We start from the raw sequence: 18,107 nt of genomic DNA, 5'->3' as shown, positions 1-18,107 counted from the left end.
GGCCAGCCTGGGTTACACAGCAAGAACCCACATGGCTGCTACAACCATCTATAACTTAAGTTACATGGCATCCAATGGCCTCTTCTGACCTGACTCCAGAATACCAGAAGTATCTCATTTTCAAATGACCTTATTTTGTAAAATCTTTCCCCTAAACATCCCCATTTTAAAGCTTTATAACTTAGAACAATTTCCTTTTTAAAACTTTGATGTTTCCTTTTTAAAACTGTGCCTTGAGGGTACAAACAATTGTAGAGAACTATTAGGCTAAAAGGAAAATAAGCAACTGCTAGTCAGAAGTGGGTATAGGCCTTCACTCCCAGGATTCTGAAGGTAGAGGCAGGCAGATCTCTGTGAACTCAGGTATGGTCCTGGTCTACAAAGCGAGTTTCAGGTCAGCCAGGGCTATAATGTGGGGCTCTGCCTCATTAAAAAAAAAAAAATCATAATTTATGAAAGAAACTAAAACCTTCAAATGCTAGCAGCAAGCTAAAACAGCCTGATGGCAACTTCCTTACCACTGCTCGTTCTTTTCAGTTCCATTTCCTGCATATGGATTTTGCTCGGAGTCATACGAATGGGAACTGGATGGACAATAGCAGTGTCCTAGAGACAAATGAAGTAAATACAGATTTTTTGCATTAGGAATTATGGAATCCTGAAGACTAACAACATGAAAAACTCCTGCATACATTTTTCTCATTCACAGTAATGCAAATGAGTCGTGTTTAAAAATTAAAAGCTCAATTTAAAAAAATCAAGTTTACATGATGAATAATTTGATTTCATAATTTAAAATGAATGATTAAAGAATTTTTGAAATCCACTTATTAAAAACATAGTTCAAAACAATATTTGAAAACAAACTGTAATAATCTAACGAGATTATATAAATGTTAACCTCTGAGATAAATTAAAATATTTCATGAGAACTCAAAAGCTAAGTGGCAGACTGAAAATTGTTTTTACTAAACTGCTCAAGGAAATTTTGTTTTCTTTAACCTATAAAACAAAATAACTAGAAGTCTGGTCTACTGCAATTGTAGGTATGACAAATGCTTCCTATCCTCACAAGAATACAGGACTTTAAAGGATCTAGAAAGACCCCCACACTAATATGGCAATATTTTACGGCTGTAACACATCAAATCTGTCTACGGTTCCTGAGAGGCAATTTTTGAGCAGTAAAACAGCTGATGGTAGTGGCTTCTAGGAGAAATGAAGGAAGGAGTAAAGGCTAAGATAAGAAGTTTCCTAGAACCAGAAGAAAGGCAGAAAGAAGTCCATAGGAAGGAACCTAGCTCTGTGGCTGGGACCCTCTGGGGAGCAGCCAGAACCAGATCAAAACCCTGGCTTCAGAGGAGCTGAAAGCCACGTGAGGAGGACGTGGCTCCTCCTATGAGGAAGGAATCAGCTCATGGGAACCTAAGCTCCTTACAGGTGATAGCTAGTAATGCACTGAAGTGTAGTGCAGGTCACTGACCTTCAGCTTATAATCAACACTGCTCTGGTGATAAATCCGAGTGAACAGGCTTCATTGGCTTACTCTAAACATCTCAAAACTTAAACAGTTCACAACAAATTTGTTATAGCTATTACATGGACAAAATAATTTAGAGCAATTTCCTGTTCCTATTCCAGTGAGAATTTAACGGGAGCCTGTGCGATGGCTCAGCCAGTAAAGGAACTTTCTGCCTAACCTATGATATGTTACATCCCTGCCACCCACACAGGGGGAGAAGAGAATGGGCTCACTAATATTATTCTCTGATCTCCACATCTGTGCACATGTGCCTCAAAACACACTATTCGTGGAGAACTTAACCAGAATCCATGTATAGAACCAATAAACTTGAACCACCATTTCCCTGTCCCTCTAAAACTATAGTTAAAACATCAGTGTTATATATAGATGAAAGTTTTTATTTTTCTTGTATTTTTCAAAGATTATTTAAAATTATACATTTAAGACATGGTCATACTTACAATTATAAAATACGGCTTTATTAGTAATGTTATCTTAGTTCAAAAAATTATTTTTGCATTGTCATAGTTTTATTTTCGCTAACCTGGTCAGTATTGGTGGCTTCTCACTATAGTTAGTTGCATTTTCTGATGATTTGAGCATGTCTGTACTTCTTCCTTGTTTCTGTGTGCACATATCTTTTATGTTTGTTTGTTTCTAAATGCTACAGCTTTTAAACATACATTTTATATCATTTTCCAGCATGTGATTAATATACTTAGCTTTGGTAACTAATTAAATCTAATTTAGTCTACTTAACCATTAAAATAGTTTGTGCTTGTTGTGCTTTTACAAACTATATACTTCCCTGTTCCAAATTTAGACATTTACATGTGGTATCCTCTCATCCATTCTGCACAAACTGCTGTCTTGGATACAGAATTTTCAGTACATTCACTGCATGAGATTTTTAATTGTATAATTCTAATTATTAGTATATTAATTGCTAACAAGGGTTATTTATTCCTCTCTAAAGTGATTTTCCACTTTTAACTTTATTTCTGTGATTTTCGCTTCATGTTTTAAGAATTTATTTTTATTCTTAATTGTGTATTGTGGTGGTTTTGAGTGAGAATGTCCCCATAGGCTCATATGTTTGAATACTTACTGCTATGTCTTTGCTCCACCATTGTGGACTGTAAACCCTAAAACTGTAAGTTCAATAAAATGTTCTTTTATCAATTGTCTTGCTTTTGGTGCTTTGTCACAGTAACAGAAAAGTAAGCAAGACTTATATCTTATGTGGGTATGTGCATGAAGCCAGAGGGATCAGATCCCCTAAAGTTGCCTAACTTAGATGATAGGAACCAAATTTTTGTCTTCTGCAAGAGCAGAATGAGCTCTTAAATACTGAGCCTTCTCTCTAGCCCCCTTCATATGCTCGTTATTAGCTAAAACATTAAATTTATTATATTTTTCAAATGATAAATCTTTCATTACCTTTAAAACAATACAAAAATAAAACATACACCACAGTCTCATCATGTAGTCCTGACAGGCAGGCCTGGAACTTTCTATATAGACCAGAGTGGCCTCAAACTCCCAAGTGCTAGGACTAAAGGTGTGAGCCACCATGCCCAGATAATTGTATTGGCTTTTATTTCATTTCATTATTTATTTATTTAATTATTTTATTACAAATTTTTATTTACACACAAAATATGTAATAAAAAAATCTAAGCTTTAATTGTCAAAAGGCATCCTAAGTCTGTGCCAGCCAATTAGCTTTCAGGAATACATAACTACTGGCTACTGATGGCCTATAAAGGCTTTAATCCAGGAGTTCTGTTGCCCGCAAAAGACAACAAAACACTGATAAGCCTGACATGGATGACCAGGCCTACCCTCAAATTATTGTATTACTATGTTTGTGACTTGTGCAGCTGGACAGGAAGCTTTCATTTTAATATGTAAAAGTATCTTGAATAAAAGGGCATGCTTTCTCTCTGCTCTCATCTATTGTCCCCAAATCAAAAAACATAAAACCCATCACACCACTATCAAAAACCAGTAGCAGGCAGGTTCTGTTCACTTTCTTCTACCTATTCAAATTACTCAAAAGGCACGTTCAATTGCACATCTGTACCATGTATTTGGGTGCCTAACTAATAAATTTCAGAATTCTTTTATACTGTCATAATTATGCTCATCTCTTCATCCTGTACATGCTCTCCATCCCATTTCTCCTTTCAATCTAATCCACCCCTGCCTGCTTTCCCTTCTAGAGCTAAGAGCTCACTATCCCTTTGACCCATCACTTCTTCACAGTCTTAGCTGAGTCCTCTTCCACAGCTGCCCTTTCTTGCCTATCTTATCCTGGCACTCAGTGCTAGCATCCAGCTGATAACCAAGTGAAGCTGATCTCTTTAGTCTAGTCTGCGAAAACATCTCCATTTAGGTTCAACTATATTCCTTAATCCCCACCCTCCCCCAACACATATGAGTACCATATGCTGTCACTGCACAGAACTTATCCTGCTCATGATACCCTCTGCTTGCAAGAAAGGCCTTTATCTACTTTTGTGAACTCCCACTTTCAATCAGGACATACTATGTACAGAGCCTCATGCATCAGCCTGTCCACTTTTCATAAAAGTTTAACTTTTCCTTTTTCTGCTTTCTCTTTTACTCTCAGTTACTGGCCAACGTCTGGGCATCCTTGATATAGACGGGTAGAAACTATTCACTTTGTTCTGAAGTCTCCTCCCCTCCTACCATACAGCTGCTTGCCAGCTTCCACTGCAGAACCTGCCAGCTTTTTAGACCCTATCTTATAGAAATGGCTTTACTCTTCCTCTTCTCCATCTCCTTCTTTCTAACTGCTACCAAGAGTTATAGGAGCAGTTCTCAACCTGAGGGTTGAATGACTTTTCACAGGGGTTGCCTAGACCATAATAAAGTACAGATATTTACATTACAATTCAAAACAGTAGCGAAATTACAGTAATGAAGTAGCAATGAAAATAACTTTATGGCTGGTTGTCACCACACACAAGGAACTATATTAAAAGGTTGTAGCATTAAGAAGATTGAGAACCACTGAGTTACAGCTTGCTTCTGGCTCTGCTGTTTTCCTCTTAAATGATAAAAGGGTCCTTACGCTTAAAAAAAAAAATTCATCACACAAATAATTTAAATTTTGTCCAAAACTTCCCCAAACGCCATGGGTTGAATTAGCAAAAATCCTTCCTTTGCCTATTGTTTTGCCCAGCTATATACCATGATAATTATCACAACCAGTATGATGGTTTAAGACTGAAATGTTGCTTCTGGCATCTTCTAATCAGATAAGTTGGCTGGCCCTAACAGCTGCTCAAGCTAACTCTTTTTATGTGCTGAACTCCTCAGTTCTATAGCATCCAGGAACAGGTATAAATCAGGACAAAGAAGCATCAGGCTAGAATTTCGTTGGTGTGTTGATCATATTCATCTTAGAAGCATATTATACTGGACACCACTAATTTGATAAATCATTCAAGAAAAGAAGACAAGTTTATGGAAATGAGCTACCAGAACTTCAATTTCACTAGAACCCTGACAGGCTAATTTGTTGCCATCTCAATGTGCCTGTGAAGCCGCTGCCCTGTGTAAAACGTGTAACACCATGCACAGGTGTCAAGTGCCATTAGAGCAGTTGGAAGCTTTCACTGAACTTTACTCAACGAAAAACTATGAAAGGTTTATTTTTTTAAAACCACTCTATTAAACATTCTCTACCATAAAAATGTGAAATTTCTATTAGAACAGTAGTGTGTTTCTGTTGGTTTTTGTTTTCACCCTTCCATGGTGATTCTGTCTGAACATGCTCTGATTCACTTAATTGTAATCCTTGTTTATACAAGCCTTGTAAAGGGTCATTTGAGATTATGGCTACAGGCTGTGGTCTATGGAAAGGAAATACTCAGTTATTAAATGAAGTATAAGACACTAATATAAGAGGCCAAATTAACTGAAAGTAGAATGTTCTGCTTGGGAATCTAAAGAGAGAATGGGAATCTGTTGGACAACAAAGATTTAATTGTACTATCATAAAAGAAAGAATATTATAGACAGATAAGTATTTAACAGTATCACCTAATTCGACCAAATTCAGACATCAATAAATTCAAGTTTAAAATCTCAATGAAAATCTCTTCTTTTCTCAAAGTCTCAAGCCACTCTTTGAGTAATGGAAAGTAATGGAAAGTACTGAGTTATATAAAAAGTTTGGGCTTTTTCCTGATTTACTGAGACAGTCCCTTAATGTAGCCTAGAATCACTGGTCACAAGTGTCGAAGTGCTAAGGAGTACAGCCATGTGTCTCCATTCCCTGCTGAGCTATAAAGCGTTTAACAGCAGAGTTGGCACTCATTAACCTGGACTTTATTTCTAAGATATGAGAGGAACAATACTGGTATATTTTCTACCAGTCATGAACAGAGTTCAAGATTAGCTTGGGCTGCATGAAACTGTCTCAAAACTAAACCAAAAGATACTAACCAGGCACACATGCCTATAATCCCAGCACTCAGGCAGGCAGATGCAGGTAGATCTCTGTGAGTTCAAGGCCAGCCTGGTCTACAAAGTGAGTCCAGGACAGCCAAGGCTACACAGAGAAACCCTGTCTTGGGGGGGGGGGCCCTAAAAGAAACTTAAAATTAAACTGGTGGAGTATAACTCTATGAGACAGAATTTATTTTAAAAATCAGGACATGAACTTTGTAGCATTTTTTTTTTAAAGTGACACAGAAAAATCACAGGGAGACAAGACAAAGGCTCTACTGCACAGGAGTAACCTGTAACTATCAGTTTGCTTCTGTTGTGCTGAACTCAGCACACTAATTAAACAAGAGGAACATTATTGTGACTATTTTTAAAATGACACTGCATAAATATTTACAGAGTACAAATTACATGATGCATAAACATACAAATAAAATTTTATGTAAGGTTGCTGCACTGAAACAAGCAGTATGTGTTTAATAAAACATATACTTAGCAGATGTAACATGGCTGACCAAATCGACTGTCACAAAATACTCCTTACAGACACATGTACCAGGTTTTAAACAAAGTTTTTCTCACCAAAATAACTACAAAATAAAAAGAATGACAAAAATGTTCTTTCACTATTGAGCACACAAAAATCAAAAGGCCTGTCAAATTTCCCTCTAAGCACTATACTGAATCATGCATGTCAGCTAAAAACCATAATGATGGAAATTGGGTTAATAAATTAATTTCAAACAAGCAAGCTAAGTGATTGACTTACAGGATCAGCTGGTGCAATGTTAGAATCAAATTGGGTCAGAGTTTGTGAGCTTGAAGAGCGTTCACTAAACGTCTCCCACTGCTGAACAGACAGAGGAGAGACAAGTCAGCACGGGGAGATGCAGAAGAAGATCCCTGGAGAGGACTTAGCAAAGTTGTTCAGAGGCTGCACTGCAAGCTGCATTTAGCAGGACTAACAAAATTCTGTAGTTTCTAATCCCCACAATTACTTCCTACTTATCTATGCCAGGCCATCTGTTCAATAAGGTGAATACCTTCATAATCAAATATACAGTAAAAAATGCCATCTCTGGATGAGATTAAAACTTTTACAAAATTGACACTCAAAACACCAGAAAGGAAACAGAGCGTAAGTTATGGAAATAGCAAGAAGAAATGCACAGGGGTTGTGGAATAATGCTGAACTTCAAATTCTAGTCAAACTCTGGTTAAAACACTGATCTAGAAAAGCCAATGGAGCAACTGGTGCGACTTGACAGTGCGACCCCTGAAAGATGATTCCATTATGTACGTGCACATATTTTAAACATATGCAAAGATATTTAATAAAATATAAAACATAAAAAGCAAGGAACTCTGTAACTAATAATGTTTTGAGCTTATTTGTCAATTTTTAGCAAGTCAACCTCTGCAATCAGCACTACAAACAGGGCCATGCCAGATCACAAGACAGAATTGCCAATCAGGCACCCTCCCCATGCTAGGAAAATCAGAATGCGGCCGGGCATGAAAGCAAATCAAGCATCTGAGTATGTGTTATACACAGGAGATGCACAGAAAAAACTACTTGTCTAAAAGAGGTACACAAAGAAATATCATACCTCTTAAAAAAGGTGAAATGATAAGTCAACATTAATTATAATAAATTCCATTTGAGATCTTCGTAACAATACAGAATTTTTTCATCAAAGTTGTATTAAAACTATTATTTAAACCTGATTCTTAAAAATGATGAGTTGTCCTCTGAAGAGGGAAACATCTACACATATACAATATATACACATGAATGCTTACACACAGACACAACTACCTCGTTAACCACAGTCCTTCTTACAATTCAGTTTATATATACTCTTATGCTTCAAAGTTCAAGTTTCTACTTAAAATAGTGATAAATTAGATATGCAGAAATTAAGTTGTAACAAATGAGAATATTGGTGAAAATTACCTACAAAAATGACTAATAAAAGCATTCAACAACTTTTCCTACAGGTTATTATAATACGAAAACTAAAACACATAAAGAAAAACTTTAATCTACAGTTTTGACTAAAGCTCATGACAGTTCACTTTTATCATGGGCTTTCACATCAGGAACTGATTTGACAAATTTGGTATTATTAATTTTTCTTCAATAATTATTGTTACAAGGATTTAGAAAGAACTGACTTATCTGCCTTACAGAAAGCCGCTCACCTGAGAACTAAGCCCCCTGGAGGCAGTGTGTCTCATCTTCATGGCAAGTACAGTAGTCAAACAGCACTAAGTTCTGGCACTTGGCTACTGGCATCCTAGCTGGGCTGTGTGGACTTGGCTGAGTTACATAATCTGTGTTTCAGTTTCACCATCTTCAATATGAGATTAGTAATAGCCACCTCATGGGAGTGTTGTGGGGGACTAAGAAATTAAATTAGGTGAAGAGCCTTTTTGAACAGACAAGCACATCAAAAGTGCTTTAAAAAGCTAGGGATTTTTAGTGTTTTCTCTTATAGTGCCTCATTTATATGCATCAATGCTGAATAAACTCTGAACTAATATTAAGAGTTTATGGGAAATAAAATATAATCTAAATTTATGTTCCAAGGTTCCAAGTAACATAAATACCTATTACCAAAACATCTTAAAATCATTGTCTTACTAGCTTTTTATGCATAGCATAAATCTTATAGCAAAATATGCAGAGCAAAAATGTCATTTATGATTTAATTTATAAATTATAAAAATCATCATAAAATAAAACCTGGTAGGACTTTTTGAGAGGGCTAATGCATACACTTGGAATCAGAACCGAAAAGTACTTTTATCCCCATCTTCTCAAGATCACACCTAATTTCTTTTAGAATGGAGATCAACTTGGAAACCCGACACTTTGGGAAGGGTTGCTTTTATGTACAAACCATCAACAATAGGCTAACAGCACTCTGTCAACTTAACAGTGTTTAAAAAAAACGACCACAATCTAAGCGCAGCTTTAAAAATGCCTACCCTACTCTCCATAAGCCTCCTCCAGCAAATTCTTGCAAGGCTTACTGCCTCCCTTCACAATCCCATACACTCACAGGTCTGCATCTGGCGGGAGGCAGTGGTGCAACAGCAGAGCCACTTTAGAAGGCAACAGTAAGTCATACAGAACTGCCAGTTCTCTATTTTCCAGGGGCCCCAAATTAACGAGGTGACTTTAACAAAATACTTTTCTGGCTTTAAAAGAGAGAAAAGCACAAAAGCTTACTTTCCCCTCAAAGTCAACACATTTATTTTTGTAGATACAAAATTTAGTTGACAAAGAAATCTTCTTTAAAGAGCTAATAGCAAAGTTCTCTAGAACACGGAACTGTCAGAGAAGGCCTCAGGGCTATCAGAATGGGGTGCTCAGGCCCTTGCACTATATTCTGAGAGTGCTGTCTTGCTGTCCACAAAGTTGGGAAGCATTGCGTTTGCCCCTATTCTCTTTTGCTTACCTCTGGTCAAGATTAATATGGTAAAATTACTTCATTTTATATTATTATTTTTTCTTTTGGTGTTTTGAGGCAGGGTTGCTCTACATAGCTCTAGCTATCCTGGAATCACTCTGTAGACCAGCCTGGCCTCAAACTTATACAGACCCTCTGCCTCCCAAGTGCTAGGATTAAAGTTGTATACAACCATGTCTGGCCTACATTTTGTTTTCAATAAAACTAAAAGCAGTTTGGATTATAGAAAATATTTTTTTCATGTAGAAAGCTGAACTAGTGACTTGTCTCTCGCATCACTTCAATGCCAAAATTGCAAATATATCCTCATACACCCTAGTTATATAATTGCGAAGATTCAATGGACATAGCTGCTGATGAAACAGCGAAAGACTGTGTCCAAATCTTGCTCTTTAATCTGCCTGGACATGGGATCTAGTTAAGTCACTCCCACTTTGATGCATTTGCCCCACCCAATACTCAAGGCTTTAGTGGGGAGATACGGTGGCAATCATAGGACAGTGTACCCAGTACAAAAATCCCACAAGCTACACAATTAATACTATTTCTGTTACTGTCCTTCTGAGGTCCTATGCTGTGTGCGTACTGCAGGAATCCTATGCTGTGTGTGCTGGAGGAATCCTATGCTGTGTGTACTGGAGGAATTCTGTGCTGAAACGACTGTGTTTGAAACTTCTTCCCATAAACAAGTTAATGTTAAGCAGAGAAAGGGCAGCTTTGCTAACCTCACTGCTCTGGTTCAGCTCCGGCCAGGTCTGGTTCAGTGATGGCATTGAGGGTGATTTGCTCGGAGGTGCTTCTGCAGGAGAGCCTGAGTAACCTACCTCACCCGGCTGGTCCCCCACATCTGCAATTCAGACACAGAGAGTTCCCATCAACAATGTATTTTATGAGTAACTAATAGACAATTTTTACACAGGTGGTAATTTATAGTATCAATTTCCTTTCCCAAAGTAGATGCTTTATCAGATAATACTTAAATTATTTATAGTCTACCTGATATCATGGCTTCCTAACTTTTCATGAGAGGAAAAAAAAAAAAAAGGCAAGTTAGATTTAAACAGAAGGAAAAACATTGGGCAGATAATGATGGAAGAAGGCTATGATTTATTCTCTGATAAGGGGAACAGATTCCTGTCAGCTTCCCAAAATGCATCCATGGAGCACATGTCAGCAAGGAGACTGAAAGATTACATTTTCTGTTTTCTGCTCCAGTGAGTTTAGGGATGCTCTAATCCCCAATGGGGTATTGTCCAGTGTGTCTACAATCGTTTCTTATGTCTCACATTACATATATTTTAACTCAGTTTTTCCCAACAGAAAATGCTTCTTCAGTTTCCTTTGGAATTATTTTGAAAACACTAATATTTTCTCTAAAAACATTCCTGTGTCCATAAACCTATACCTCAAAAGTAGTACCTATCTACGAGCAAAAAGTGGAGTCAACAAGTCCAGATGAAATATAAGTCTTTGTATTTGTTTTAGGCTTTCCCCCCAGCCCCACCTGGGGCTCAAACCCAGGGCCTTGTCTATAATAAATACATGCTCTTCCTATCACTGACCTATATAGCTGGGACCCTGAAACCTATGCTTTCTCATTACATCATGCACACTGGTGTTTTTAGACTGAAATGAGATAGCTACAAATCTATGCTATAATTTTAAAATGGTCTATAAACATGTTGAGATATCATATTCTACTCTGAATTTCACTTCAACTTTAATTAAGTATCTCTAAAATTATACTTAAAACACAAAGAACTTCAATGACAACTGTTGGTATAATGTTCTTGTGGAATGTATTCAATTTACCCTTGTTCATTCAGAGGCTGATTTCTCTACCCTACTATCTCATTTCAATCTGAACATTGCATTGTGACACTTACTCTACATCATCTGTCTCAAGTCTGTGTAAACACACTACCATTTGCCAATAAAAAGCACCAGGCAATGCTGAGCAACAGAGAGAACAGGTGGGACATCCTGGTCTGGAGGGGAGGAAAAAGAAGGAATGGGAGGAGAGATCAGAGAGGAGAGGACTGGGAAACATCAGGAGAAATGAACCGAACCAAAGATATGACTAAAAAGCAAGCATAACGTATGAATTGTGAATGGAGGAAGCTATGCAGGCTTGGAGGTTTAGGATGGAGTTTATTGCCCAGCATTGTGCTCTAGGTTAACCGAATAAGTCCTAGTCTCTGCGTTGTGATTTACGTATTCAGCTTGATTAGGAATAATGGCTGTTTAACTAAAAGGTAAGTCAATATTAAATATTAATAATCATCAATAGACAACTAAACCTCAATTTTCCAAGTTTTACAGAGCTTTGAATACAACCCCTATCAACAGGAATACATAATGAAATATGATTTTACCAACTGTTCATTTGGCCATGGGAAAACTGAAGAAACTGCTTCTGAGTTTTTCCATGAACATTGACATTCCTTCTTTTTTGGAATGAACTGCTGATAAAACATAACTCTTTAGATTTAATGAGGCAGATACATTTTTCAATATCAACTTTCAAAGAAACAGTATAATCCTGAGAACTATGCATATATGCCCAAAAGCTTAAAGACTTCTTAGCATTTACCAACTTCTATGACAAAAAGGTTATGATAGTAACAAATCGGCTTTTCTGACAGTGAATAGATGAAATATTTGCCCAGGGTCCTCCTTCTTGCCTAGCTTCTTTAGGTGTACAGATTTTAGTAGGATTATTCTACATTATAAGTCTAATATCCACTTATAAGTGAGAATATACCATGTGTGTCTTTCTGCTTCTGAACACTAGGTGAGATGCTCAATCCTCATCCAGAAAGGCAAACTGGATGGACACTGGAAGAGGCAGAAAACAGGGCACGGGCAGGAGCCTACCACAGAGGGCCTCTGAAAGACTCTATCCTGCAGGGTATGAAAGTGGAGGCTGAGACTCATAGCCAAACTTTGGGCAGAGTGCAGGGAATCTTATGAAAGAAGGGAAAGATAGTAAGACCTGGAAAAAACAGGAGCTCCACAAGGAGAGAGAGAGAGAGAAAAAAAAAAAAAATCTGGGCACAGGGATCTTTTCTGAGACAGATACTGCAACCAAGGACCATTCATGGATATAACCTAGAACCCCTGCTCAGATGTAGCCCATAGCAGCTCAGAATCCAAGTGGGTTCCCTAGCGAGGGACTGTCTCTGATATGAACTCAGTGGCTGGCTCTTTTATCACCCCCCCACCCCGAGGGGGGAGCAGCCTTACCAGAACACAGAGGAAGACAATGCAGCCAGTCCTGATGAGACCTGATAGGCTAAGGTCAGATGGAAGGAGAGGGAGACCTCCCCATCAGCGGACTGGGGGAAGGGCATGGGTGGAGAAGAGGGAGGGAGAGTGGAATTGGGAGGGGACGAGGGAGGGAGCTACAGTCGGGATACAAAGTGAATAAACTATAATTAATAAAAACTAAATTTTAAGAAAGAAAGATCTGCTTAACTCAATGAATTGGACTGTTACAAATAACCACTATAGTGTGATGTGAACTCATCTATACGTAAGAGGTTTAGTCAAATATAAGACAAATAAATGGTCTATAATGCTATGATACAAAAAAACTGTTAATTTCAGCTTCCATATTGCAACTAACTTCTTAGGAACTACATCTGGGTTTTAATGTGCTACCAAAGGATATCCACAATACCTAAAATGACTGTATAGTAGTTTTTCCATTTACTATGTGAGACTAGATTTTCTTTGCGGTTGTTCATGAGTTGTTAAACCTTATTTGTCCTAATATGCCAGATAGTAAATTTCTCAAACTCTGTATGCCTTTATTGCAATTATTCAATTCTGCCCCTATAGTTCAGTGGCCGTTAGAGGCAATTTGAAAGAAAATGAGGCTGGCTATTTGACCCAGTTCAGGTTTACTGATGACCACTAAATTTAAATTTAAATTTAAAATTTGAAAATTCATTGCATTTTCATGTGTAATAAAATACTGCCTTTCTAGCAAAGAGGCTGGACATCAGAAGAAGGAGAAAAGAGGGAACAAGTCAGGAGCCTGACACAGAGGACCTCTGAAAAGCTCTGCCTGCAGACTATCAATGTAGATGCTGAGACTTATGGGCAACCTTTGGGCAGAGTGCAGGGAATCTTAGGAAAGAAGTGGGAAACAGTAAGATCTGGAGAGGACAGGAACTCCACAAGGAGAGCAACAGAACCAAAATCTGAGCACAGGGGTCTTTCCTGAGACTGATACTCCAGCCAAGGACTATTCATAGAGATAACCTAAGACCCCTGCACAGATGTAGCCCATGGCAGTTCAGTATCCAAGTGGGTTCCATTGTGATAGGAACAGGGACTGTCTCTGACATAAACTGATTGGCCTGCTCTTTAGTCACCTCCCCCTGAGGGGGAAGCAGCATTACCAGGCCACAGAAGACAATACAGCCACTCCTGATGAGATCTAATTGTCTAGGATCAGAAGGAAGGAAAAGAAGACCTCCCCTATCAGTGGACTTGGGGAGGGGCATGCATGCAGAGGGTGGAGGAAGGGAGGGATTGGGACAGGAGGAGGGAGGGAACCACGGGGGGGGGGATACAAAGTGAGAAAAGTATAATTAATAAAGAAAAAATAAAAAAATATTGCCTTTCTTCTGATTTTTAATGACAAAAAATGCTCTAGGAGCTGCAGAGTCCTTGCTAGAAGCTCATTTTCCAGCACTGCATGAATCAACTGGGTGTGGTGGTACATGTCTATCATCTCAGTAGTCAGGAGGTGGAGGCAGGAGGATCATAAGTTTAAAATTAATCTTTGACTACACAGCAAGTTTGAGGCTAGCCTGGAATATATGAGATTCTGCCTTTAAAAACCAAACCAAACAAAAATAAAAAGTACCCTAGGCTATGGATACACTCAAAGGTAGAATACTTGCTTAGCACGTGCAAAACACCAGGCTTGATTCCCAGCACTACTAAAAAAAAAAAACAACCCAAACAATAAAAGCCAAACAGACACAACACCATTCTTGGTTTGTGGACTATTTATTAAGTTAGGCAGCAAACTGAATTTGGTTTGCGGGGTTTAGCTTTTTGGACTAATTTACCTTAAATAATAAACCCAACAAACTGAATGAAGAAAGCAATCTGACAAGCTAGCTGATGTCTACTGTCAGTTATTACAGAGCTCTGCAAAAGGTAAAACAATGATACCTTTCTCATAAATGTCATATTTTAGAGAATATTTTCATAAAAATATTATGCTAACATGTAAAGAGTTTGTTGCTGTTATTTAAAAATGTAGTCACATGGGTAGTGGGAAAGGAACAAAAAAATTAAATTATTATTAAATAAATATTATTTAGTTCACATACATAAAGGTTCTTGGAGTCCACACTTTCTGAGAATATATAAAGGATTTATGATTAGTAAGTTGCACAGTTGCTGTCTTAGAAAACAAAAATTATTGCTGGAATAAATTGGCAAATGGCCCTTTGTTTTTTCCCCACTTCATTCACAGAACAACAAATGGCAGTAAGAAAAGAGCAAATTACTCTGTGTCTGAGAAATTCTGTAAATAAACCACACCTCTTTCAACTTTACTCCCTGTAAATAATCACTGCATACCATCCTTCCACCCACAAACATCAGGCTTCAAGACCCTAAACTTCTAGAGGCAGGGGTGTAATCTCACTCTTACTTGACAACCTGCCTCCCTCCTGAAGGTCTTACTTTACTCCTGATGGCACTTCAATAATGAATTTTCAAAATAAAGACAAATGTCTAAGCATAGTCACTACAATACTGTTTTAAAGACAAACTGAAAATATAAAACTTCGTCAGTAAGGAGCTGGTTAAGGCACATCTCTGTATGTCATGAAGTACTAAGATATCTATCCAATATTATAAGGAAAAAACTAGAGATGGATAGTATGGCTGGATTTGTGTATAAACTGATCTCTCAGTATGTAGAGATGATATGAAAATACATGCAAGTAATCCCCAAAATTCTACCAGAGAACTCCTACAGCTGATAAACAACTTCAGCAAAGTAGCTGGATAAAAAATTAACTAAAAAACAAAAAGTAGCCCTCCTTTATACAAATGATAAACAGGCTGAAGAAGAAATTAGTGAAACAACATTTTCATAATAGCCACAAAAATATATATATAAAAACTTAGTGTAACTCTAACCAAGCAAGTGAAAGACCTGTAGGACAAGAACCTCAAAGTCTTTTAAGAAAGAAATAGAAGATAACAGAAAACGGAAAGATCATCTACACTCATGGTTCCATAGAATTAACATAGAAAAAAATGGCCATCTTACCAAAAGCAATTTAGAGATTCAATGCAATTCCCATCAAAATTCCAACACAATTCTTTTTAAAGACCTTGAAAGAACAATCTCAACTTCATATGGAAAACCAAAAAAAAAAAAACCAAGGAGGGCTAAAAACAAGTGTGTATATGAAAAGAATCTCTCAAGGTATCAGTGATCTCAAGCAATAGTAATAAAAACTACAGAGCAACAGTAATAACAACTGCATGGTATCAAATCGAAGACCCAGAAATAAGCCCACACGTGACCCCGATAGAAGTTATATACTCCTGGGCATATACCTAACGGATGCTGCACCCTACCACAAGGACATCTGCTCAACTATGTTCATAGCAGCTTTATTTGTAACAGCCAGAAACTGGAAACAACCTAGATGTCCCTCAACTAGAGAGTGACATCTAGAAGAACAGATTTAAAGAAATGGTACATTTACACAATGGACTACTACTCAGATACTAAATACAATGACATCATGAAATATGCTGGCAAATGGATGGAAGTAGAAGAGATCAACCTGAATGAAGTAACCCAGACTCTAAAAGACACACATGATATGTATTCCTTTATAAGTGTATATTAGCCATAAAGTACAGGATAACGATGCTACAATCCACAGACCCAAAGAAGCTAAGGAACAGAGAGAACCCAAGGAAGGATGCTTGAATTTCACTGAGAAGGGGAAATAAAACAGATGTCAAAAGTGGATGGATGTAGGGAACAGAGTGAGAGAAGGGCTAGAGATGGGAACAGGAAGGATCAGGTGTAGGAAGGATGGTACTCGTGCGTGAGAGAACTGGAATCCGTGTGTGTGTGTGTGTGTGTGTGTGTGTGTGTGTGTGTGTGTGTGTCTGTGTGTGCATGTGTGTATGCATGTGCATGAGAGAACTGGAATCTGTGTGTGTGTGTATGTGTGTGCATGTGCGTGCTAGGGTATCTCTGGGATAAGCTAGACATCTAGGACAATGAAAACTCCCAGGAATTGATGCAGGTGACCCTAGCTAAGACTCTTAGCAACAGAGGATATGGAACATGAAAAAGTCACCACCTATAACCAGGAAAGACATTTCCAAAGGAAGGATGAGGATACCAACCTAGCCACAAAAACCTTCAAACCACAGTTTTTCGTGTCTATAAGAGGTACAGAGATAAAGAAGGAGCCAACCCCAAGATAAAAAACTCTAGTGACAACACATGCTGGAGAGGCTGTGGAGAAAGGGGAACCTTCCTCCACTGCTGGTGGGAATGTAAACTTGTACAACCACTCTGGAAATCAATCTGGCACTTTCTCAGACAATTAGGAATAGTGCTTCCTCAAGATCCAGCTATACCACTCCTAGGCATATATCCAAAAGGGTCTCAAGTACACAATAAAGACATTTGTTCAACCATGTTTGTAGCAGCTTTATTTGTAATAGCCAGAAGTTGGAAACAGCCCAGATGCCCCTCAACTGAAAAATGGATGCAGAAATTGTGGTACATCTACACAATGGAGTATTACTCTGCAATGAAAAATAAGGAAATAATGAAATTTGCAGGTAAATGGTGAGACTTGGAAAGGATCATCCTGAGTGAGCTGTCCCAGAATCAGAAAGACACACACGGTATATACTCACTCATATAGACATATAACATAGGATAAACCTACTAAAACCATGAACATCTAAAGAAACTAATCAAGAGAGCGGACCCTGACTAAAACACTCAATCCCCATCCCGAAAGGCAAAGAGGATAGACATCAGAAGAAGAAGAAGAAAACAGGAAACAAGCTAGGAACCTGCCACAGAGGGCCTCTGAAAGGCTCTGCCCTACAGACTATCAAAGCAGACACTGAGATTTAGGGCCAACTGATGGGCAAAGTGCATGGAATCTTAAGTAAGAAGTGGGAAATAGTAAGATCTGGAGAGGACAGGAACCCCACAAGGAGAGCAAAAGAACCAGAAAATTTGAACACAGGGGTCTCCCCAGGGACTCATATTCCAACCAAGTACCATGCATGGAGATAACCTAGAACCCCTGCACAGATATAGCCCATGGAAGTTTAGTGTCCAAGTGGGTTCCATAGTAATGGGAAGAGGGACTGCCTCTGACATAATCTGATTGGCCTGCTCTTTGACCACCTCCCCCTGAGGGGAGAGCAACCCTACCAGGCCACAGAAGATGACAATGCAGCCATTCCTGATGGGATCTGATAGACTAAGATCAGAAAGAAGGAGAGGAGGACCTCCCCTATCAGTGGACTTGGGAGGGGCAAGTGAGAAGAAGGGGGAGGGAGGGTGGAGCTGGAAGGGGAGGAGGGAGGGG

At 38.3% G+C, this 18,107-nt stretch overlaps 1 protein-coding gene across 1 annotated transcript in view; it reads right to left on the bottom strand.

The window, feature by feature from the left end:
- Reps1 (RALBP1 associated Eps domain containing 1) overlaps positions 1 to 18,107 on the bottom strand; it is a 51,668-nt gene that overhangs the window by 9,918 nt on the left and 23,643 nt on the right. The window contains exons 4-6 of the mRNA XM_055602032.1: positions 10,212 to 10,333; positions 6,777 to 6,857; positions 519 to 606 (exon numbers count right to left, since the gene is read on the bottom strand). Coding sequence (XP_055458007.1) covers positions 519 to 606; positions 6,777 to 6,857; positions 10,212 to 10,333 — 291 coding nt within the window. The remainder of the gene's footprint in view (positions 1 to 518; positions 607 to 6,776; positions 6,858 to 10,211; positions 10,334 to 18,107) is intronic.

Source organism: Psammomys obesus, unplaced genomic scaffold, assembly GCF_907164565.1.
Source record: "Psammomys obesus unplaced genomic scaffold, mPsaObe1.curated_primary_1811, whole genome shotgun sequence".
Classification (NCBI taxonomy): domain Eukaryota; kingdom Metazoa; phylum Chordata; class Mammalia; order Rodentia; family Muridae; genus Psammomys; species Psammomys obesus.
The sequence above is the reverse complement of the archived record's forward strand: the minus strand, read 5'-3'. Positions and strand labels throughout refer to the sequence as shown.